This window comes from Streptopelia decaocto, assembly GCF_964273445.1.
Source record: "Streptopelia decaocto genome assembly, chromosome: 1".
Classification (NCBI taxonomy): domain Eukaryota; kingdom Metazoa; phylum Chordata; class Aves; order Columbiformes; family Columbidae; genus Streptopelia; species Streptopelia decaocto.
This window is the reverse complement of record NC_138663.1, coordinates 110,004,895-110,030,938: the sequence shown is the minus strand read 5'-3', so window position 1 is coordinate 110,030,938 and position 26,044 is coordinate 110,004,895. Positions and strand designations below refer to the sequence as shown.

Genomic DNA, 26,044 nt, shown 5'->3' with positions numbered 1-26,044 from the left:
TGACCATATGTATCTTCTTACTCTCAAGCCTAACCCAAATCAAAGCAGTTCACTGACCAATAGTAACTGATCATGCATTCATCACTACCAAAGTTTTATGTGAAGGTTTACAATACATGCCATAACTAAACTATTGTGGTATTTTTTTTAATCAGTTATGCTACGTAGCATCAAACTGAATTTCCATGAGCTTTTTTTTCCAAGTTCCTCAGGCATTAAATAGAATTTAAAATTAAATAGCTAGTGAATTGGTACACCATTTATAACAAATGTATGTTGAGTATATCTAGGGATACTATGTCCTTTGTATTAATCTGTAATATGCTATGTAAACAAACAAGTATGCATCTAGATAACAAACAATCTGAACCTTAAGTGTTACACATTTGTTAACAAACATAAAGAAGATCCTGTTCAACTGTTTCAAAATATTCATACTATTGTGATGTTCTAAACTGTAAGAATTTATTTAGCCACCCACCCCCTCATTGTTCCTCCAAAGAACTTTCCATCTTCTGTTTACAAGACAAACTCAAATTCACAATAATTATTGCCATTAAGTATACATGCAGATTTAGATGGATTTTTTCAGAATTAAACCTGTGTACAGCACTAAACCTTAATACAATCTACACTTTCATAGTATATAAAAGACAAAAACAATGTTCAATGCAGCTTCTTGAAAAAGCACTCCTAATTTGGACTGCATGAGCATATATTGACTTCACCAATAATGCTGGAAAGCATTTATTCTAAAACTGGAAAATAATTCCTGGGAGTAAGACCACTGCTGATCACAAGAGATATGTATTTCTAAAGCAGAATGTTCTGAAGGCATTCATTAATTTGAAATAGTTATGAATCATTAATTTAAAATAGTTAGCAATGACAAGTACTTAGGACACAGTATTACATTTTTATTTTGATATTCACTTCTTAACATTTTAATGCTTTCCCATAGAAACATTAAGTGATATTTTATTTTTTGCATGCAAGAAAACACTTGTGTGTCTTTCAACATTAGATACAATGAAGCACCTTCATATAATTTAGAAACACAAAGTATAACTTGAAGCCAAGACTCTGGCAAAAACAATCACAGAATAATGTGACTCCTGATGTTTCAGATTTACACACTTACAGTCTGTTTAGGTGTATAATTTTCCAAGGTGGAAATCACATGCATTATATGCTTATTATCTATTCTATGATTCAATGATTCCATTTCTAAATTGCATTTCTTGGTATATGGTATTCCGGATTTATTATGATTTTGGTTTCAATAAGTTAATAAATTGAGATAAATTAATAAATTAATAATAAATTGAGATAAATTTTGCACAAATGCATTGTCAAGTTTATCTATACATGTGCATATATATATGTTATATAAATAGAGAGAGATTAGGTATGCATGTATTTATTCTCAGATGCCCACACAGTTGAAGAAAGAGTGAAAAATAACCATTTAAAGTACATAGGTATTTCTAATTATCTTAATTATGACAATTTAGGGTTTGATTAAATTAGGAAAAAGAGTGGAAAGTATATCAGTTGACATGTTGTCACTGAGCTGTATATGATAACCTTTCCTTAGGGCAGTTCAATGTTTCCGACTCACTTACTGCCTCTTTTTTAGTAAACTATTTTTGGCCCTTCATGGACAGCCTCAGCTACAGAATAGTTGAATTAATGCAATCTGGAGGTTGAAAGTCTAAATTAGGGACTGTAGAATACCAAGGAAACTTTTTTTTAAATAACCGGATCTTAGTGATTAAAATCTCCCTTGTTAAAATGGGGTTTTCTTCACCAGATTTTTTTTTTTTTTCCCCCTAAGTCAAGACCTTTGGAAGTCCTCAGTCTATTTTTTACTTTGGGAACATACTTCTATGCTAAAGTTCTCTACTTGGAATTGGAAAGCTGAGTTGAAAATGCCAGTAGAATGTGTAAAACAGCATGCATGAGATTTTGGTCAGCTTGTATCTGTTTGGATTAAAAAAATACATTTCAGACAATTGAGTTTTCATGAACCAGTCTGCAGTCAAATGATTAACTGTGCAAGTGAGTCTTTAAGCAAAGCTTTTTCCATTGAAAGTCCTACTATTTGACTAGTTGAGTACACCAAACTGAAATTTAGCCCATAAATTACGATATGCCATTAATACAAAACATTTTAGAACAGTGAGACTAGGAATTTCTTAATGAAAACTTTCTTTTAAAACAGTTTAAATAGTTAAAAACTAACTTTTTAAAATAAATAGTTCAAACAGAAATAAAAGGACTTATAATTTTTTTCTTTTTGCATGAAAAACAAACAAACAAACAAACAAACAAACAAACAGAAAACAACAAAACACCTAGTTGTTTCCTGAATAGAAAACCCCAGTCTCAGGTCAATAAAGAAACAGATCTTATGTGTGAAGTAGATTTGGAATTTATAGTTTTGATTATTCCCATATTATGTTAATCTAATAATTGAATATATCAAAGAATCAAAGTGTCCAATTGAATCATCTAATTGAAAAAAAGATCAATTTGGTTTAAAGAAAGTTTATCAAACAGATAAACTTTAAAATCCCTGTATCATAATGAAAGAGAATCTGTTCCTGTTACAGAGTGAATACAGTATTTAGATGAAATGTGTAGATATAAAAATGATTCATTTTAGATATTATTTCACTTTTGTTTTCATCCTGAAAGTGGTACAGATTGCTAGTTATTTCATATCACTTTATATATACAGCTACTGATTAAGCTAGTTAAGGAGGACTTTTACCATTAACAAGGCCAATTTGTGTGGAAGATTTTTATGACAACACAATGATACAAAAGAAGTAGCATTCTCCTCTCTCTGATGATTTACCTCTGGAACCTCTTTGTATTCTTATTTTAGAAATAATACATTAAAAGCAGCTTTAATTACATTATTTAGTGTATATGTATGGTGAAAAATGAGAAAGAAGCCATCCCCAATTCACTAGGTAATACTTAATTTAATTTTATTGAAAATAATGCCCTAAAAGCAAACAAGAAAAAAAAAAAATCACTGCATATTTGGTTGCAATAGTAATTTCTTAGTGCTAGATGACATTCAGGAAAACTCATTTCATTCAGATGACAGAGAAAGTGTTTAGGTGCCTGTACAAACTTATCTTTTAGGTCCATTCATATAGTGCTGGAAGATCTTTATTCCTTTTCACTTTTCTCTAACATCAAGCTTAGCTAAAAATAAACCAACAATTGCTTTATTTTTCTAGGTGAATTTTGGCATTTCAAATTAGAGCCTTGTGCAGAACAAGGAAAAACAATGAAAAATACAGAGGACACAGGCAAATTAGCTTGTGAAGTGTTTAAAATAAGGTTTTTTGTGAGGTTTTGTGTGTGTGTGGTAGTTGGAGGGGGTTTAGTTGTTTGTTTATTTGTTTTTAATTCAGATCCTCCAGATCCATTACTGCCTGTTGTGGAGACACACCTGACTTCTTTAGTAACATGAAGATGGACCATAAGGATACTAAAATCAGATTTTTTCCAGTGAGACTAAGAGTGGTCTTGCTGTTTCCTTGAGGAAGACAGATATTTGATAGTGCTGATGGGAAAAACAATGTTACCTGAAAGACAGGTGTAACTGAAACAGGTCTGAATTAAAATGTGAGGGGGTTTTTTTAATATTATTATTAGGGTTTTTTATGTTAGCAGGGTTTTGTTCATTGGATTTTGTTAGTGTATTGAGGGTAAGAGGAAGAATATTGTGAGATGTAGTTCCTTGGGTCATTCTTCATTACCTCTGCCTTGCCTCCCCTTGCCTCCCATTCATTGCCTGGTTTTCCTCCCCTCCCTGTCATACGCTGCTGCCAGCCCACAGAGTGACTCAGAGCCAGGTGAAAAACACTCCTCATCTTCTCATGGCTCCAAGCTTCTTGAAGGAAGTATACTTCTGAATCACAGAATCACAGAATGTCAGGGATTGGAAGGGACCTCAAAAGATCATCTAGTCCAATCCCCCTGCTGGAGCAGGAACACCTAGATGAGGTTACACACGAATGTGTCCAGGCAGGTTTTGAATGTCTCCAGAGAAGGAGACTCCACAACCCCCCTGGGCAGCTTGTTCCAGTGCTCTGATACCCTCACTGAGAAGAAGTTTCTTCTCAAATTTAAGTGGAACCTCTTGTGTTCCAGTTTGAACCCATTATCCCTTGTCTTACCATTGGTTGTCACCAAGAAGAGCCTGGCTCCATCCTCATGGCACTCACCCTTTATATATTTATAAACATTAATGAGGTCACCCCTTAGTGTCCTCTTCTCCAAGCTGAAGAGCCCCAGCTCCCTCAGCCTTTCCTCAGAAGGGAGATGCTCCACTCCCTTCATCATCTTTGTTGCCCTGCACTGGACCCTCTCCAGCAGTTCCCTGTCCTTCTTGAACTGAGGGGCCCAGAACTGGACACAATATTCCAGGTGTGGTCTCACCAGGGCAGAGTAGAGGGGAAGGAGAACCTCTCTGGACCTACTAACCACCTTCCTTCTAATACACCCCAGGATGCCATTGGCCTTCCAGGCCACAAGGGCACAGTGCTGGCTCATGGTCAGACTGCTGTCCACCAGGACCCCCAGGTCCCTTTCCCCTACACTGCTCTCTAACAGGTCATTCCCCAACTTATACTGGAACCTGGGGTTGTTGCTGCCCAGATGCAGGACTCTGGGTGCGGTGGCGTGTGCCTGTTGTCCCAGCTCTGTTGGTAGGCAGAGTCGATTGGATCACTTGAGCTGAGGGGTTCGAGACTGCAATGCAGCACTGCGGCTGCCAGCCTTGTGTTTGGTGTGAAACCCTGGAGGGGTGGGGCCAGGGGCACCAGTGTGTAACTGAGGACTGTAACTGAATACTGTATTTGACATAATATTTTATCTGGTGTCATTGCTTCCAGAGAAACAGTTTATAGTGAGGTCACCACAGCTACCTAAGAACTCTCTTAAACAGAGAAAAGCTTAAAAATCAAAGTATTTTTACCTTGCAACAGGATTAAGTTACTGATTAAAAAAATTGAAAGTGAAGTAACAAAAAAAAAAAAAAAAAAAAAAAAAAAAAAACATTAAATGCAAAACAGGATAAGCTGACAACCGTTTTTTTATTTCTTCATTTAGGATTTCTCTACTTCATGCCTTGGCCACCTCATGCTGTCTCTTAAGAAAGGCCTTTGAGAAATGAATTTCTCCTTCAGTTTCTACCCTGTGCTTTTCTGGTGACTATTCAGTATGATAAAAAGATATTTCAGATGAGGTCTGAGGATTCCTGTGACTCTCGAAGGTTGCTCATTGCAATGCAGCCAGGCTTAACACTCTCCCAAACATCAGATGAATTGCTGAACACCTTTCCCATAGCTTGAGTGTTGAGGGAGCCTGTAGGTTCATAGGATTAAGGACTGCAGAATCTCCAACTTTGGTTTCCTTTGTCTTAGCAAGTCAAACTGCAGTTGCTAACTTATGCCATAACACTCTATCTGTCACCCCTTAGAGAAATCCATTCCTTAATGTGCAGTCACCTTTTGGTCTGTTGCAGTTTTACAGATGCCATGCAATGTCTGTGGTCCCATGATATTAATTTTAACTGCTCGTGTATAGAAGAGACTAATATATCTTAGCAATAAATGTCAGGTATCTCTGTCACTCACCAGTGCTGGTGCCAAATGAATGAGATACACCTGGAGTCTTCCCACCTTGATGTAGAGATGGGATGGAGGTACCCTGTTTATGAACTGAACTCTGGTAGCAACTTGATCTACAAACACACTGGGGTTATTGAGGGCTTCCTCAAAAGTGTGCCAAGTACCACTCCCCAGAGGTCTGCCAGCAGAGGAAAATTTTGAGATGAACCATTGCTATTGACGTTCCAGCACACCATGTGCACCTGCACAAGTACACACATCCCTGTAAATTATGTATGCACTCTCCAGGGTATGGCCTTACATTTGCAATCTGCTTCATTCCCAACTCAATGCGGAGGATTGCAAGGTAAGAAGCACAGAAATGTGAGGGCATAGCAGGGATTGCCCCAGCTCCCCACCACACTGGCTAGTGACCTGTTAACAAAATCGCAGACTGCCTCAAGCTCCTCATGCCTTGCTCTCACTTCTCTGTGACACTCATTCTACTTCTCCCTCTTCCACCAACATATTTATTTTTCAAATAAGGAACAAACACACCATCCCCAAAACACTCTATAGGACTAACATGTTTTCTGGCAGTGTCTAGACCAGTCTGCAGCATGTGGTCACCCCAAGCCTCAGGTGGGTAGGAGGCCGTTGGCTCAGGTAAATTTCTACGGTTTGGCTAAGTGAATCTCAGCGTTATTCTGATGTTAAAATATTTAGCAATTTTTGCAGGGTATGAACTGGTCCCCTGAAATGAACGCTAGCTTTCTTCAGTGAAAGCAAAACACAGACCTTGCAAACATTATCCAGCAGGACCAAGACATTAAATCTGAAGTGTAACAACATAACTTTTTGTGTCAGGGAACTATAACTTTTTTACACTTGCTCCAATTCTCATAGGTTTTTCACAGGCTTTTAAACAACAAATTAATATATTCTTGTAGCTTGTTGATATACAGCTAAATATTATAGCTTCACATTCATTTACGGTCACACTTTCTTATCTGTGTGTGAAAGTGTCATTTTCAAATTAACTCTTTCATATTCACCAATGGATATTTAACTTTCTGAAAAGTTTATTTTCCAAATCCAGCACTTCTCAAATTATTTAATCTGTTTCTTAGAACTATGAGAAATCAAAGATATGATTAGTTCTAAAAAATCATAGATAAAAACCCTCTAGCTAGCTTTAATAATTACACTCATTGAAATAGTCTCAACCATATAGTATATTTAGCAAGACAACTTCAAAGCCCCGAAAAGTTCTGTCTTTTGGGTTTTTTGTTTGTTTGTTTGTTTTTCATCAAATATATCTCAGTAAGCAATCTCAGTAAGCAACCTCAGTTAGGAAAAAAAATGTGTGGATTTACTTTACCCTCTGTTCCCTAGGCTTGTGTTCAAATTGAAAAGTAAAATCACATAGAAAAAGTTTTCTGAGTTGGTATATCAGAAGCAACAACAGAAATTGGCTCTAGAGGGAAATAAGTTACACCTCCCCTTTTCTATATAATTGTTTCTGAAAATACATATATCAGTATCTCAGGATATTACCTGAATAGCATGAATCATTTAAAGTAATATTTTATTAATATCAAAACAAAGACAAATTATTCTGGCCACCATTAGCTATAGGCTGGCAAGTACCATAAAATGTTCTCCCAATGACTGTCAGGGTTAATTGGCAAGCCTTCTGCTTTTCCTGGTGTTGTTTTGCAGTAGGTACTGAGTTCTGCTTGATTTCTTCTTTTTTTTTTTTTTTTTTTTTTCTTACTATGAGATTTAAACAACCATCAGATTTGTTTCCATTTGTTTCTGTAGGTAACATGCTAGAAGATCTATCAATAGGTTACTGTTCTGACAGCAAAGCATAATTCCAGTGCAACCTACTGAGAACTGTTTGTTTCTTACAAGTTGCCTTCTGTGTTGATCCACAAAGGAGATGGATTGTCATACCCTACAAACTGTCATAACTCACACATGTAGCTTTGGAGCCTTAATTATCTGTATGGCAGTAAGAGACCAAAATGACAATACATACCCACCATCCACTAGGCTACAAAAAGTGAAACAAAACGGTTTCTTCATGCATCAGTTTCTCGCCATTCATCTTTACGTATATATTCATACATTCAGAATAATCCGATGCCAGTATGTTAACTTCTCACTGTTTGCCAGATCGGTTTAGACCAGCAAAACATTTATAATTACAGAACATCTCTGCAGTTCTGTAAGTAATCTCCAAAGTAAAGAAGTCCTGCAAGCAGAATTTAAACCACAAAATCGCACTGAATCCCTCAGTAAATATATATATAGATATACAGAAAATGGGAAGTTTAGAAAGAAAAGCCCATGTATACCTATAACTATATACTTTCAGCAAAGGTAAAAACTAATATCAGTAATATTCAAGAACTTAGTATTCAGTCATAATTACTACAGATTCATTGTGAACAACAATCTTCTAGATGGTGTATGATACATCTCTGCATAGAAACAAAGTCTGTCTAATGGCTTTTCAATGGAATTGTTATTGCAAACATACCATCACATTACCATCATGCATTAACACTTCTAATATCTTCATACACTTTGAACAGAAATTATTCGTTTGGTACTTACCTAACTGGGTCTCCTGAATTGTTAGCTTACTCTCCAAGGGGTGTAAAAGCTTTGGCGGCTTATCTGTCAGTGGTGCTAGAAAGGAAAGAAATTCACATGTATAGTTTTCTGTTTATTATTGAGTAGAATAAGACTTGATTTTACATTTGTTTTTTCAGGAATGTTTTAGTTTTTCTTTTGTTTAACTAATGTTCATGCCTTCAGTAGCTGCAAATATTTTTGCTTAGAGATTGAATATAGCACCAAAATATAGAAACTTTCACATGTTAAGGTATTGAAGGTACTTGTGTTAAAAATAGTCATCTCTTTAAACCCTCACAAAAACCACACACTGACATGTTAAAATTTTGTATTTTCATAAATAGTATCCAGCATTTCATAGTGTTATAACATTTAATTATCTTTCTGTCAAATATAGTCATTAATGGAGAAATAATATAAATTCAGTTACTGTAAAACAACTTTGAATATTTTATGAAAAATTTACATAAAAAGATATTACCATCACTGAAACTGTTGAAAGTGGAGTACTAGAAAAGGATTAAGTTTTCAAAATCCAAGGAATGGATACAGTGAAATAATATCAATATTCCCAACATGGTGAATTCTCTCCTCTCCTTTGATCTAGCCTGAAACAGTATTAGTAGACTTATGAAAGTTGTGGAATGGGAAGAGTTTTGTAGTGGTCAAAAACCTTCTGAAGGTTACTGAAGCATGTTCAAACCATGTAGCTACATAGTGTGGCTATTCTACTAGATTAATCATCTGTATATTTTATTCATAGAAGTGTCATTGATTATTACTACTTTTGTTGTTGTTAGTAAATGTACTCTTTACTGATATCTAACAGATGAGTGTATGTTAGAAAAAAAAAAAGAACATTCATTTATTTTTTTATTTATTTTAAATTGATAGTAAATATTCATGGGAAAGCTCCAACTTTTGCAGTCACCTAGAACATTTTGATATTTTGCTTTTCAACATCAATTCATACTTTAGTCTTTAACACAGATTACGGGCTGTCAAGATTTAAAGTACATTTGACATTTTGATATAACTCTATAATATTTGTTCCCTCCAACTTGTCAAAATCACTCTTCCCTTTCGTACTGACACAGGCACATCCACATGTGTATGGGTTTAATCTACTAAACACACTCTTCTCCTGTCAGCTGAATTGCAGGAGAGGTTTAGTTACATTCTCTTTACTACGTTTCCTCTGCTCTTTCATTAAATTATCAATGCCCTTTAAAATCTACAGTATTAATTTCAACTTTGCAGCAATTACAGAATGGATCCATTATCAACTCCTACACTTCTGCTTTACAGAGTTTTTCCTTTACTTGACCAGAGCATAAACCCACCCAATTGGTGTCTGAGACATTGACCCATCAAATTTAGGACTGAATTGCAGTATCTCTTCAAGGATGGGTAAAGAACTTGGTTCTGTCCACAAACCCTCTTTCAGTTCATTTCTCCAATAGCAGTTTTTAGTCTCTGTAGGAAATCGTTCTATACTACAGACTTTGGAGAGAGCCACAACTGCAAGAGATTATTCAGCAACATCTCTGGGTTGTTACTTTTCTTTCACTACTTTGAATGCTTTTTAGTTCTCTTTGTCTCTCTCTTTTTTTTTTTTTTTTTTCTGCAGGCTATAGTGGGTGGAAAGGAAAAGTATTTGAAATATATTCTTTCTTAAACTGCAAAATTAGTCATTCTCATTTCTTAACTTCTCTGAAAAGGCTCATAATTTGTCAGCACATTACCATTTTTTAAACATCATCCACTATGAATTTAAAATTAGTTTTGCAGTTCTGTCATTCTCAACTCAATTACCATTCATCAGCTAATGTCTTCTGAGTCACTGTTGCTCTAAATCTGTTTTGAAACTCTCTGAGCAAACAAAGTTCTCTCATTGTAAGTAAAGATATAGTAACTGGTGGAGTTAATCAGAATGCAACAAATAAGTAAATTAGAAAACAGTATTTTCCTCAGTTTAAGCAAATATTGACATTACTTCTGTGGTCCTGTACTTCAGGTCTCTAGGAGGCTTCCTACTTTTAAATGAACAAGTAAAGGATGTTAATATATGCAGATAAATCATCCTTCAATGAAGGATGAAGTTATTAAAACAATTGTTCCAAATTTAAGTTTCCCATCACTTGTGTGATTCAATAGATAATTTATCAGAGAAAACATAAAATAATGAATTAGACACATAACTGATGTATCAGAACCACAGGAGCAAGTAGTCTTGAAAGACCCTCTGGAGGTCAAGTGGTTCAACCTGCTTTTCAAAGCAGGTCCAGTAGAGCAGGTTGTCAGGACCTCATCCAGTTATGTCTTAAACATCTCTGTGGATGGAGATTTCACCACTTCAGGTGTTCCAGCCCCCAGCCACCTTGGGGCCCTGCACTAGACTCAATCCAGTACATCCACGCCCTTTTGTACACAGGGGTGTCCAAAATTTGGCAGAGTTCCAGATGTTCCCTCACAGATATTAAACAGATGTGATGATTAAACAGATGTTCCTCCTGGACCTGCTAGCCAAATTATTGCCAAGAGCTGTGCAGTAAACCTTGGCCAACTCATGCTCAACTTACTGTCCACCTGGGCTGCCAGAACCTTTCCTGCAAAGCTTTTTCCTGCTCCGTCAGTCCTCACTTCCACACTGCTGCACAGAGTTATTCCGTTTCTAGAGCAAGACGTTGCATTTGCCTTTTTTGGTCTCCATGACTTTCTCCAACTTTCCAAGGTTTCTCTAAAGCCCTGCCCTCAGTTTGTTACACATTCCTCCTATTACAATTTTCAGATGGACATATTGAAGCACAGTTATCTAATAAACTGAACAGCAAAACCAGAATTTAATCCTTTCTTCCTAAACTCTTAGTAAACAGCAAAAATAAAATGAGAAATACAACACTTAACTACGCTTGGTCTCTTAAACAAGTTAAATATTTTTTTTTCTTTTCTATGAATAGATGTAGAAGGCAATAATTTTCGTGTCCTACAAAAATATCCATGATTTCCAAGTCTTTCCTGTTCTGTATTGCACACAAAGAACCAGAATTATTTTCAATGCATTTAAAAAAATTAAGAGAGGGTCCTCTTCCCACCAGGTAGTAGTTATTGACATGGTTGTAATACAGAGGAACAGAGTATTTAGATTCTTATTCTTGCATGAGGAAATTCTCAAGCCTCCTTGCTGCATATTCTTATCTACTGATGCATGGATGTACTTCTACCTCCCTCTCTCTCCTCCCCCTCTTCTTTCTTTCTCTTTCTCTCTCCCTCTTTCCCTGTTGCTGTCTGTCTTTTTATTTTATTTCCTACTTAAGAGTCAAGAGCCTTATCCCAGACAAAGTTAACCAAACCGGGTATATTATCCCCAAAAAATTGTTTTTGACAGCCTTTTATGAGAATGTAACAAGGTGGATGGATGATGGCAGAGCGGTGGATGTGGTCTACCTTGACTTCAGTAAAGCCTTTGACACAGTCTCCCACAGCATCCTCACAGCTAAGTTGAGGAGGTGTGGTCTAGACAATAGAGTAGTGAGGTGGGTTGCAAACTGGCTTAGGGAGAGAAGCCAGAGAGTGGTAGTCAATGGTGCGGAGTCTAGTTGGAGGCCAGTATCAAGTGGAGTGCCTCAGGGGTTAGTGCTGGGGCCAATATTATTCAATATATTCATTAACGATTTGGACGAGGGAATTGAGTGTACTATCAGCAAGTTTGCTGATGACACCAAGCTGGGAGGAGTGGCTGACACGCCGGAGGGCTGTGCTGCCATCCAGCGGGACCTGGACAGGCTGGAGAGTTGGGCGGGGAATAACCTAATGAAATTTAACAAGGGCAAGTGTAGAGTCCTGCACCTGGGCAGGAACAACCCCAGGTTCCAGTATAGGTTGGGAGATTACATATTAGAGAGCAGTGTAGGGGAAAGGGACCTGGGGGTCCTGGTGGACAACAGGATGACCGTGAGCCAGCACTGTGCCCTTGTGGCCAGGAAGGCCAATGGCATCCTGGGGTGTATTAGAAGGGGGGTGGTTAGTAGATCGAGAGAGGTCCTCCTTCCCCTCTACTCCGCCCTGGTGAGACCACATCTGGAATATTGTGTCCAGTTCTGGGCCCCTCAGTTCAAGAAGGACAGGGAACTGCTGGAGAGAGTCCAGCGTAGGGCAACCAAGATGATTAAGGGAGTGGAGCACCTCCCTTATGAAGAAAGGCTGAGGGAGCTGGGTCTCTTTAGTTTGGAGAAGAGGAGACTAAGGGGGGACCTTATTAATGTTTATAAATATATAAAGGGTGAGTGCCATGGGGATGGAGCCAGGCTCTTCTCGGTGGCAAACAATGATAGGACAAGGGGTAATGGGATCAAGCTGGAACACAAGAGGTTCCACTTAAATTTGAGAAGAAACTTCTTCTCAGTAAGGGTGACAGAGCACTGGAACAGGCTGCCCAGGGAAGTGGTGGAGTCTCCTTCTCTGGAGACATTCAAAACCCGCCTGGACATGTTCCTGTGCGACCTCACCTAGGTGTTCCTGCTCCAGCAGGGGGATTGGACTAGATGATCTTTTGAGGTCCCTTCCAATCCCAAACATACTGTGATACTGTGATACTGTGATCATATTCTTTCAAAGAAAAGCTGTTGGATCATAAATCAAGTTTACAGCCCATCTTATGTTCAATTTCTGAATCACGACTAATGAATGGTTTGAAAACAAACATGTTGTCATTACAAAAACCTAAAGAAAAAAAAAAAAACAACATAAAAAAAAACCAAAAAAAAACAAAAACAAAAAAACACCAACAAAACATAAGTGAAGTAACCAATTCTGAAGCTGTATTTTACTTCACGTTTAACTTCAGAGATACGATTCAACTGCAGATATATTTGTCCTGCTCAAAGAAAAGGTACCTAACTTCACATGCCATGTCTACCAGATTGGATGTAAACTTAAAACATATTGATCAATTTGTTTTGCAGTGTTGAAGCTGGGAGACACTACCATCAGTCGCCCAAATGGAAACTAGCCAGAAGATAATATTTTTACATCAGCCACCTACTTCCACACGCCTCTTTCGAAGCTGCCACTTCAGCTTTAGATGCTCATGGTCACCATACATACATTTGCTCTATGCAAAATTCTGTTATATGAAGAGAACAGCCACCTGTTAGAATTTAACACTGGTAATGAAGAAAAGCTTTATCCAAATTGTACATCAAAATAGCATTAATTTGGACATGACAAAATGAAACTGCCTCAAAACCCCGATCCTTATAATAGAAATATAATAATTCCAAGGTTCTATGTTCATGTCTGATTTACAAAGTGCTCTCAGATTCTTCCTTTCAAATTATAATGATTACAAATAGTCTTAGTGTCTTAGAGGCAGGCAGGGCTGTGTGGAGTTGTCTGCAACTCAGAAAGGCAGTTTATTGGGTGGACGCTTCCTTCAAGGACAAAAATTCATAGGAATGGCTGCCTTACCTGGCCAGTCTGAGTTTTCTATATTTTAGAACATTTATTGTTCAACTTTTTTATTGAAGTAAAACTTACTTTCTGAGGATAAAACCCTTCTGATCTTTCTGAGATCTGAGATAATACAATGAGATTACATCTCTTATGTTTATGAACTTAGACCACTTATAGAAAAAATGACTGACATGTCCCTGAAAGATATTGCAACTATAGCACAGGATTAAAATGGGGAAAGAATTCATTACTATGTTAAGGCAAAATATTCCTGCACTTTGAAATCAAAGGGAACCAGAGAGACAGAGTTCTTTTCTTGAAGCCCACGCTGCTTCTCTGAATTCACCCTGCAGTTCAGAAAGATCCTCCATCTCTTAGCTCACCTGTAGAAACTAAGAGAATTCCCCATTATAATTTACTTTCCTGATGATTTTTTGAGCCTAGGTTTCTTTTTTCCTCTCTTCATTCTACTGTTTTCAGCACAGGAAAATGACCTCGGGGACAAGGCACCTCTGACAGAGAAGGGATATTAGGTCTGATTGACTATAAAGCTGAACCTTCAGGCACTTCTGAGCATAGTGCCTGGCACCGCTGCCTGCTCCTCATGCCCTCAGAGTTGGCCAGTGCCTGGCTATGAAGCGTGTGTGGTGTTCTTACCCCTCCAACTACTACATCTCAACATTCAACCAAGCATTGTCAAGCATGATAAATGCTATAGCAATGGCAGTGGAGAAGATTTAAAATGAGATTATCACAATAGATTTGGGATTTTTTTATTGCCCACTCGATGAGAGGGCTCTTGAAATAAAGCATAGTAATTGGAAAACTATCATTTATGAAAAACTGCTGTACATGGCAATATTTAGGAATCACAGGTAATTCTAAGAACAGGAGGAAAAACTATAGCATTTCAGCTGATAACTGCAGTACCTTGGAAAACATTGGTGCATTGGTGCATGTTTTTGGGGTTGTTTTGTTTTGTTTTGCAATAAAATTAATTATGTGCAGCCTGAACTTGCAGTCTTGAAACATTAATATACACAGTCACTGTCCAAATGAATATTAATATTGAGGTTCTTCAGAGCAATTGTGAGTGGAGTAAAACTTAATTAATGCAATGCAAGGATTTTGGGTTTTTTCTTTATTTCCCCTAACACAGGTGTAGCCCAATATATTCAGATATATCACTAGAGAAATCATTGCCTTTAAAAAATAAATATATGGCAAAGTCTTTCAGAAAAAGGAAATTCTTTATACCTGCTTGAGTCTTCTAACAACCTTAAATCTCATTTCTCAGTAACAATCAGATTAGTTTTCATTCACAAGGGCATCATTTAAAATAACATATGCCATGAATTGCACAGAGCATTGTAAGAATATTATGCCTCACTGTATGAACAAGCCTAGTTATATCCTGAATCAAGTAGTTCAAACTGAGGGCAGATACATATGAAAATACTGAAGATATGTGTGTGAAGCCATAGTCATATGACTGCAAATGAGCTGCCTAAAGTGGCTTAGTTATCACTATGACTGATTGAAGATCAGCCTTTATCTTGTGAAATGTTTCCATAAATCTTGCACTGAGAGATAAAAATGCTGCCTCTTCTTTCAGTTTATTTCTCTTTATGTCAGTTTATGTATTCTCTTTAGCACATATTAAAAAAAAACCCATAAAACAACAACAAAAATTTTGGGGTATAAAAATGAACAGTGTTTTTTCTCACACCTAATCCTTTCTTCTGATGTTTTTCCCAAACTAAAGTTACAATCCTCATTTTTTTTTTTTTTTCCATAAGAAAATTTTTCTAAAAGAACTATGTAATGCATTAAACAGAATATTAGCACTTCTTGTGAGGAAGTGCAGAAGCCGATAGAATAGTAACTAATAAAGAGATCATTATTATGGAAAAGTTTCAATTATGTATATTGAGAAAAGAAGAGGCATTGCCAAAATGAAATCTTATTAGATGGGAAGAATATTTCCAAGAAGCCTTTTAAAATGATTTAAGCTTGTGTGTCTCCTGTGATTAGCAACAGGTTGAATACTGAAGGAGAAGAGCAAACGCAGCCAGATGTTGGGGTTTTCATTATCTGCTCATCTCTAATTGAATCTGATGTGACATTTGTGCTGCTCTTATGACTTCAGAGAAGATGTATATATTGTTCTTTCTTTTCTGTTAGTTTTTTGAACACACAGTGACATTTCCCAGTGGTCTCCAAGGAAAAAGTACAAATAATCAAAACGCTCTTTTCACAGATGCTAATGCAGTCTTGAAATACAAAAGCACCAAAGAGTATATGTAGTTAAAACTATTGAATGAAATATAAACCTAACATCTTGACAGTAATGGTCTCTTTGCGTGGCAGATTTAGAATTTACATTTTGATCTTACAAAGAGGAAAGAAAGGAATAAACAGCCCTTCATCCTAGAAAGAAGGAAGAGATCCAAAGTACAAAAAGACAAAGAAAAATCTAAAAGGATCAAAAATATCCAAAATAGTTGTGGTTTTATTCTCTCTTCCATGAAGTTCCTCTGCATTACACTATTGTTTCTGTACAACAGTAATCCATAAAGCAAGATAATGGAAATTAGACGTTCTGTGTACATCTACAAAAATAATGTTATATTAAAGGCTAGTCTGTCTGTGTTCTCTGTTAAGTTGGTCCCTCCACTTCTATCTAAGAAACATCAAAACTTCTGAAAAACAAATGAGAAACGATGAAGAAGGTTGCTGCTGTAAACAAGCATGGGATCTATTACCTGTGTATTTAATCAAAATAAAAGCTCTTGTTAGCAAAAGAATGAAACAAATTCAGGAGCACTTCTACCAGGAGATTCTCTGATGTTTCAGGTTAATGGGGAAGCTTTTCATTTAGCAGGAATTTTGTCTGGTTTGCCATGTTTATATTACTGGCTCATCAGAGTCCTCTAGGCCAAAATAGCCATCTCTCCTTCTGCCAGAGTACCCTAAGTGGATAACTTTCATAAACATTTTTATACTCCTTGAGGAGGGCACCCACATCTGTTGCTTGTCACATGTAACAGGACACTCTTAAAAAAATGTGAATGTGATCTGACATTTTGTGCAGTCTCTACCTCTTCATTCTGCCCTTGTAGTGACAACAACTAGCAGACAAAATAAGCTGAGGACAAAGAAGACCACTACAATTGGAATATTTTAGTACTCATGCACTGTGCTACTGGTTTGAGTTCAGCTTATTCTGCAATTTTATCTACATGGAGCTTTCCCTAAAACATCCTTGTCTTTACCACTGTACAAAAACAGGATTAAGCAAATCCAGTTCACCTTAGTTAAACTGCATATGCTGCAGTTTCTGTTATTGTTCTGTTCCAAGATAAATGAAAAGTTTTGGAAAGTTGTTTCCTAGCACATTTTAAGCATGGAAGCCCATACTAATGATTTTTGGAGGGATCTGTATAGACCACAAGCCTTACTGTAACTACTTGTTGACATGTTTATTTACAATTAGAACGCATGAGTATTTTTTTGCTCCTATATGTACACTTCAGCTCATGTATTTGTTTAGAAGAGTCTTCAGCAAAGTGGTATGTTGTCTAATCCTTTATAAGGCTTGTGAAACTAGTAAAAGCATATGCAGCATTCTTAACAATTGAGCTACCTGAATAGATTCATTGAGCAAACCAGAAAGCTATATAAATCATGAGGTTTAGGCAAACAAGTAAGAAAAGCATACTCATGCATTTCACATCAAGCACGCATTCTGCAACACACACTATTACATTTTCACTGCGTATCATAATAGATTCCCTTTTCACATTATTCCCCTTGTTCTATTATCTTTCCTTTTTTCTTCAGGTTTAAAACATATAAAGTATAAGGAGCAACAGTATTATAGGGTTATGTTTTCCGTGGCTACACCAAACACACATATGTATACTCTGTCTCTCATTCAGATTTCAAACCAAATAACTGGAGTGTATGTTCCCTCATCGAAGTAAATTATTGTAGTAGGAACTGAATAGTAATATGTGTGAAACTCTTCCTGCCTTGCTTTTATTATTTTCTCCTTTTTTGAGAGTTAGAGCAGATAGTTCTTCGAAATACTGTAGCTCCTGACATTTGAACACAAATTCTAGATACTCCATGCTTTTTTTTTAATAATTAAATATTTCTGCTGATTATGCTGACATTTTGGAATAAGATTTCTTAGCCTCTGAGGAGGCCTTGTAAAGGGAACAGGACCCTATGCACCCTGACCACTTCAACCCTTCCAAAGAGCTGACATTTAAAGGCCTTGCAATTAAAGTTTTAACATGTTGCATAGAATTTCCTCTTTCAGGATTTGTAGTCAGCCTTTTAATTCTGTTGCTCTATTTCAAAATCATCTGATTTAAAGGGCGATCTTCTTTCATTCTCTCTGTTCCAGTTCTCTCATAGATCCGTACACCTCTTTCTCTGAGTCATTTCAGTGATTTAGTCTTCTGAATCTGTCTTTGCTCTGCTAGAAATTTGGGTTTATTATGATTTCTTGTGGCCCAAAAATTAAGTGAGGAAAATCTACAATTTCTACTCTTGAGAACAGTCTGGGGGCGCTTTTTTTGTACTTCTCTTTGTTACTTTTCTGTCCTCTCAGGCAGCTATTTTTGACCTGTTTTATTCAAATACATATCCTTCAGTGATGAGGTAACTGGCTCAGTGGACCAGAGGAGGGCATTCAATGTTGTTTATCTTGACTTGGAGCACAAGTCTTATGAGGAGCGGCTAAGAAAACTGGGGCTGTTTAATCTGGAGAAAAGGAGGCTGAGGGGAGACCTTATCGGTGTCTACAGCTACTTGAAAGGAGGTTGTAGCATGGAGGGTGTTGGTCTCTTCTTCCAAGTAGCAAGTGATAGGACAAAAGGAAATAGCCTCAAGTTGCACCACAGAAGGTTTGGATTGGATATTAGGAAAAAAATATTCACAGAAAGGGTTGACAAGCACTGCAATAAGCTGCCCATGGAAGTGGTTGAGTCACCTTCCCTGGAGGTGTTTAAAAGACACATAGATTAAGTTCTTATGGACATTGTTTAATGCCAGAGGTAGATTAATGGTTGCACTCAATAATCTTGAGAGTCTCTTCCAACCAAAATGCTTCTACGATTCTATGAGTCTATGACTTCAGCAAGGCTTTTGAACAAGCAATGAAGTATGGACTAAGTACGCAGGTTTAAAACTAGCTGAACTGCTGCATTTAGAGAGTTGCAAACAGCAGCACAAAGTCCACAAAGTCCAACTGGAGGCTCGCCACCAACAGTGTACCCCAGGGGTCAGTGTCTGGGCCAACTTGTAAATGGTGACACAACTCTACTCTAATTCTTCACTACTGACCTGGATGATGGAACACAAAACTCGTTGATGAACCAGATGGGTGTGCTGCCACTAAGAGGGACCTTGATAGGCTGGAGTAATGGTCTGGCTGGAGCCTCATGAAGCTCAAAAAGCGAAAATGCCAAGGGGACTTCAGGTTTGCATTAGCTTTATACAAATCTTGTCTGAAGTCTAAGACCTGATGTTTTAGTTTCCAGAGCCTTTCTGTTTTGTAATATGGTAGGAAATCAAGATCTACTATAGGACACTGAAACCAAAAAAGTTACTGTAAGGGGAGGGGAACACGCTTGAGAACAATAATATTTGATGTACTAAGCTTTAAATAATGCTTGCTATACAAAGCCAATATGACAGATGTTATATTAGCACATATCATACGGTTACTTGGCAACAAACAGACATTAGACATCACAAACATTTGGTCTGCAGAAATGTTGTCGGAGCTGGTGGTTACACAATCATAATTTAATGCTTGGTGCACAAAAAAAGAAAAACCCTACTTGTAAAAAATCTGTATATACTTCTATACTAAAATATCTGTTAAGTAAACTCCAAAACCAGAAGATCTTGTTGAAAATAATACTCCTATTACATATTAAAACAAAACAAAACTAAAAACTAAAAACAAAAGCAAAACCAAAACCAAAACCCCCCCACACACTAAGACAAACCTTCCTCTTTGAATTACAAACAAGATGATAAAAAGCACCATTGCTGGCAAACAAAGTAGAAGACGTTGGATTTTTTTATTTTTGAGATATTGTAATTGGGAAATGATGATAAATTTCTATCTTTTTAGTTGACTTTTTTTTAAGAAATCTCATACTTTCCTTTGGAAACAGAAAATAGTGGTCAGACAAAGTTCACTTCATGAATTAAGGAAATGAATGCCTCTTAAAGCATCTGCACATCAGTTTTCTTTGGCCACAAACTGCTATATATGTTTTCTTTGGCCAGAAATTTATGCCATCCTATTTCTTCCAAGAATCTCTACAATCATAAATTCAAAAGAAGTCTCTTGATTGCCATCATTCAGTCCTCTTTATAATTTAATATCTTCTCCAGAGGAAGTGGAATTGGAGGGCTTTCCCTTATTTTTCCCCAAACCTGTTATTTCTTCTGAACATTAAGGAGGAATTTGTAACGGAATGTACAGATTGCTTAAACAGAAAAGCAAGGGTTATTAAGGAATTGTCTGGTTTTGAAATTTTCAGTAGAAATGTCTACTTTTTTGACAGAAATATCTAAAAAAATCCCACAATACATTGTTTTGGGGTTTCTTGGGTTAAAATAGATGTGTCCATTTTGGATACAATCATCCAGAGTAAGGTCTCCTTACTGTTATACTTCATCTGCCTAGGTTTCTGCTGCTTGGTTCCTGTGGCACACACATTTCATATTTCACAATATTTTTGTTTGAATCAAGGCCAAAGTTAAAAGATCAAAAATAGTACAAACTCAAATTTCAACTGAGTGAATACTGACTAAGTTAGAATTTATCTATCTTGGAGTTTGTCTGCAAGGCAATATTCAGTGTCATATGGAGCTGTATGAGGCCCATTAGAAAGTTCACATTAAGACATCATTGTGTCTGGGTTCAAATACTCTGTTTCAAAAGTTCAACAATCTGTGCTGGTAAGTGAGGAAAGACTGCCCTGCTAACAGATCTGTGCAGCTTCTAACCTGCGAGCTAGGTGTCACTGCGCAATACTTCACCGTAACATATCATTAGTGATTTAGGAGCCTTAATCCAGTTTTCAAAAATGCTGTAGGTACTTAGGAGCCTACATGTCATGCCAGTTCTCAAAATATCATGACTTGATACAGATCCCATTTATTTAATTCCTATGCTTTCGTAAATCCAACTTGGTACCATAATCGTTGTGTAAATCTAGGAGCAGGAATCTAAATCCCTGGAAAGCTAGTAACTTGCCTGAAAAGCTTTCTTTGGCTGAAACTCCAGTTTTCCAGCAAATTAGACTCTTTCCCAATGGATAAGAAATCTGTAATGTAGACTCTGTGTAGAAAGTATCTGCATAACTCATTTTCAATACAAATATTATTGCTTCTGGTTTACATGGCTGACTTTCTTTGCATATTCAAAGAAGTGCATAACCTGTCATGCTGCAGTAATGGGAAAAATAATTGTCACTTCAGCCACAAGACAATAAAACCATATCTATTTAGAACCTAAAAATGTAGTGCTGTAGCAACCTCTTCACAGTTGAAGTTGTTTTTACTGGGAAATAGAGAAAGAAAAAAGATTGAATAGGAAATATTGCAGCTTTTACAGATGTAAAATCAAATTATAGAGAAAACAGGAAAAGTCTGTTATAATGAGACAAATCCTCACTCTTAAATTGATTGGAAGATTGTTCCTTGGAAATATTACATCTTTGTGACTTCTGTGTTCAGTTTTGATAGAAGGAACAAATTTTCATCCCACAAACAGTTATAGGAAGTAGCTATTACATTACATAGCTCCAGCTCCTTTAAGCAGAGAAAGAAGGCAGATAAAAGTTATTATCCAGCAGTAGCAGTGTCGTGGTTTAACCCGAGCTAGCAATACAACCATGATAGCCACTCACTCACCATACTCCCCACCCCCCAAAGAGGGGAGAGAATTGAAAAGGAAGGGAGAAGCTTGGATTGAGATAAACAGTCTAATAAAATAACAAAATACTAATGCATTGCTAGTAAATATATATATAAAATACAAATACAATGTAAAATAAAAGATATTCAATGCAATTCCTCACAAACTCTGTCCACAACAAGCAGCCAGTCCCAGGAAACAGCACCGGGGCCCGAACAGCTGATCCCGAAGAGAGAAGAGAGGAAAAAGGGAGAAAGGCCCAGAGGCCTCTGCAAAATGGCAGGATGGCAAAGGCCAATCTAAATGTCCCAAACAGAACTCCCCCAGCTCTGAAAAAAAGTGCAAAGAACATGATAGAGAGAGAGCGCCTGAGAGAGAGACCAGAAGATCCTGACTCTCCTTACATACGAAGCATGACATTAATGGGATGGAATACTCTTACTGATCAGTCTAGACGTCAGTCAAGCTCTGCCCCATCTCTACCCCCCTTCCTTGATGCCTCACACCTGTGGACAGAGCACTCAGAATGTCATTGGCTCTCAGACCAAAGCAATTAAAACCCTTAACTCTGTCCTGGCATGTTATCTCTTGTTCTCAAACTAAATCCAAACAATGACTGTGCTTGTTATGAAAAAGAAAGCTTTCTAACTGCATGAAGAAAATTAACTCATTTTCAGTCAAACCAGCACAAGGAGCCATATCTTTGCTATGTAGTGCACTAGGAGCTCTGTTTGATACTCTTAAATTCTCAGTAATCAAACAGGCTCTATGTTACTATTAATATTTAGGAAGTAAACATTAGGACACAACACGTTCCCAGAGAGTACAGAAATCTGCTATATTGGGGGAAGAGAAGAGGATCTTCTGAGTGAAGTGAACAACATATGATACCTTCTACATTACATTCCAAGACATGGTAAAATAAACTCAGAAAGAAGCAATGCAGCCAACAGAAGCAAAAAGACTAGCTTCCCTACCTTTTCTTATACTTTAAATAAAAACAGGTATACACTAATTTAAGTGTGATTTTATGGATGTTTTATACTCATAGTATGTATATTAGTAATCACCTGCTCTAGGTGTACCTGCTTTAGCAGGGGGGTTGGACTAGGTGATCTCCAGAGGTCTCTTCCAACCCCAACCATTCAGTGACTCTGTGTTTCTGTAACTTCCATTTATTAACAATGGTGAGAAATGAGAAGCAAGCATTTTAAAGGTGTATATTTTAATTACTACAATATGCAGAGACCTAGATGTCAAAATCTCTGGATATCACATTCCAACTGTACTTATTGCCTCCCTTAGAAGTTTAATTTACCTGTAACACTTGTTGGTGGCACATATGGAAGTGTGTACCTCTATCCAGCTAAGATATTTCTATTATTTCTAAGTTTCTATTATCAGCAGTGGGTTTCACTTGGACTTCAAAAATTATAACAGGCCCTTCTCATGACTATTTTGTATTATATAACCCTGGGAAGAAACACTGAAATTATCAGATCAGTGCCAAAAGTAAATAACAGCATTATTTTTTCAAATAAACTATATATAAAAAAGGTAATTACTATTTTTTTTTATTTTAGCAGTTTGAGAAACACCATGCCTATGGTGTTCCACTCTGCTTCATTCCCCTCTGCTTAGCTTCCTTATTTGTCTAATATAAACCCAGTTAAAGCCTTATTATAGTTGTTTAGAGCTGATCACTGGGGAACATGCAATAAAAGGCAATGCAACAAGGAATGGTACCTCAGCTAGGGTGGAGGCAAGCTTAATAGTCTGTAGTGCACTAACTTAAATTAGTCATTGAGTGTACTAATCACAAATTGCAAATGTAGAGACTGCCACAATGGAAGCTCCAAAACAAGCTGAAAAGCACTCCAGAGAAAGGAAACTTGAAGGCACTTTCTGTGTTAGGAATAAGTATCATTTTCAAGCCTACTCAGTGACAGAGAGGAAAAGAATGAGAAATGAAACCAAACCACTTCCCAATTGACTATGGATAAGGAAGAGTGGAGGAAGGCATGACAACATCACACATTTCTACTGAAATTAGCTGCATCATGTATAAATGCAAAGCTTCAAATTCTTACAGCACTGAAAGCTTTCTCCTGTGTCATTACTTTGCTACTTATTTTCATAGAACTGAATTTATCAAATGTTTGCACGGTTACAAACCGATTCCTTATGTATATATTTATCCTTCATGTGTATTTCAAAAACATTTATCAATTTGCTACATCTTAAGCATTGTTTGGTCAGACTCACTTCTGATAAATTTGAAATGAATATATTTAATTTATGATAGCAACAGGAAAACAGATAACAAAAATGGTATGAAGCCAGATACATTATTGTGTGTTTTAGTTCTGGAAGTACAATTAGCTTTAAAGTACCAGGTACATTCAAGCTATCAGAAACCAATAAGCAAGAAATTGGAAAAAAATTGTGGTGTGGAAGAACCCTGGAGCCATGTCATAGTAATTTTCCCAGGGAAAACCTCATGCTAGGAGGCAATGTGGAAGGCAAAAGAAGTCACAGTGAATGAATATTTTCTGCTCCCTCCTCCTCATTTTTTTAAATGGAAATGTGAGAAAGGAGGAGATTTAGCTTTAATACACACTTCACACCAAATCAAGCCACATATACCAGAGAACAAATAATACAGGGAAAGGAAAGAGGAAAGGAAAGAGGAAAGAAAGGAAAGAGGAAAGAAAGGAAAGAGGAAAGAAAGGAAAGAGGAAAGAAAGGAAAGAGGAAAGGGGAAAGGGGAAAGGGGAAAGGAAAGGAAAGGGGAAAGGAAAGGAAAGGGGAAAGGAAAGGAAAGGGGAAAGGAAAGGAAAGGGGAAAGGAAAGGAAAGGGGAAAGGAAAGGAAAGGGGAAAGGAAAGGAAAGGGGAAAGGAAAGGAAAGGGGAAAGGAAAGGAAAGGGGAAAGGAAAGGAAAGGGGAAAGGAAAGGAAAGGGGAAAGGAAAGGAAAGGGGAAAGGAAAGGAAAGGGGAAAGGAAAGGAAAGGGGAAAGGAAAGGAAAGGGGAAAGGAAAGGAAAGGGGAAAGGAAAGGAAAGGGGAAAGGAAAGGAAAGGGGAAAGGAAAGGAAAGGAAAGGAAAGGAAAGGAAAGGAAAGGAAAGGAAAGGAAAGGAAAGGAAAGGAAAGGAAAGGAAAGGAAAGGAAAGGAAAGGAAAGGAAAGGAAAGGGGAAAGGAAAGGAAAGGGGAAAGGAAAGGAAAGGGGAAAGGAAAGGAAAGGAAAGGAAAGGAAAGGAAAGGGGAAAGGAAAGGAAAGGAAAGGAAAGGAAAGGAAAGGAAAGGAAAGGAAAGGAAAGGAAAGGAAAGGAAAGGAAAGGAAAGGAAAGGAAAGGAAAGGAAAGGAAAGGAAAGGAAAGGAAAGGAAAGGAAAGGAGAGAAAGAATCAAAAAAAAGAAGAGTATCTAGCAAATCATGCTAGAAAATTGTCATATGCAACAATGCAACACTGAACAGATCTCAAAAAAACACATTACACAAAGGAATACTGTAAAGAACTTAAAAGTAGGCTGCAGTAAGTCTCTTTGAATGGAAAGTATTGCTGAAAGATTTGTAATTTTTGCAAGTATTTGGTGCTTTATTCATAAACTAATCAGAATGCCTCATCAGTCTGTGGATATTTCAAAGAGGCATTTTCAGAGTTACTCATGTGAAATATCAGAATCACAGAATGGTTGAGGTTGGAAAAAAACTCAGCTTGGAGGCCATCTAGTCCAAAACTAGAACAATAAACAAATAATGTTCAAGGCAACATAAAAAAATAATCTTTGTTGTATTAATATTTTTTTCTCTTCCTAATCATCTTTCTGTATTTTCTATAATAAAGATGTTTTGGATGAAGAAAGGAGGTAATTTCATTGCCATCCACCTCTTTGCTTACGACAGAACACCCTCACACTGGAGTTCTGACACAAGAACTCACATAAGAATGAGACTGTTTCAAACTCTTCTAAATAGTTTTTTGACTGCTAAACTTTTTACAAAGAAAATAAGAGCCAATTTCTCTGCCAAGTGTTGTCATTTTTTTGAAAAAACAGACTTGCTAAAAGCTGCTTGTAAGTGATAGCCAAGTTATTAATAGCTGAGCATTGGCAGCAGACTTAGGAACATCTAAAATATGTTTATAATCTCAGGAATTACTTCATACAATATACTTTTTAACTTTATGAATCAACATCAGAAAAAGGTACTTGGAAGTTAAGAACAATCAGATATTCTGAGATCATTTGCACACTTGTTACACTTGTTAGCATTTTTACTTTTGCAAATGCACTTTAAAATGGACTTACTAAAATGGATTTCTGTCATTAATAGGCATTTCCAGTTTTGTATTCTTC

The 26,044-nt window shown here is 36.9% G+C and overlaps 1 protein-coding gene across 1 annotated transcript in view; it reads right to left on the bottom strand.

Annotated features, from left to right (window-relative positions):
- IL1RAPL1 (interleukin 1 receptor accessory protein like 1) overlaps positions 1–26,044 on the bottom strand; it is a gene marked incomplete at its 5' end in the record, with an annotated part of 642,382 nt that overhangs the window by 156,002 nt on the left and 460,336 nt on the right. The window contains one exon of the mRNA XM_082065594.1: positions 8,262–8,336. Coding sequence (XP_081921720.1) covers positions 8,262–8,336 — 75 coding nt within the window. The remainder of the gene's footprint in view (positions 1–8,261; positions 8,337–26,044) is intronic.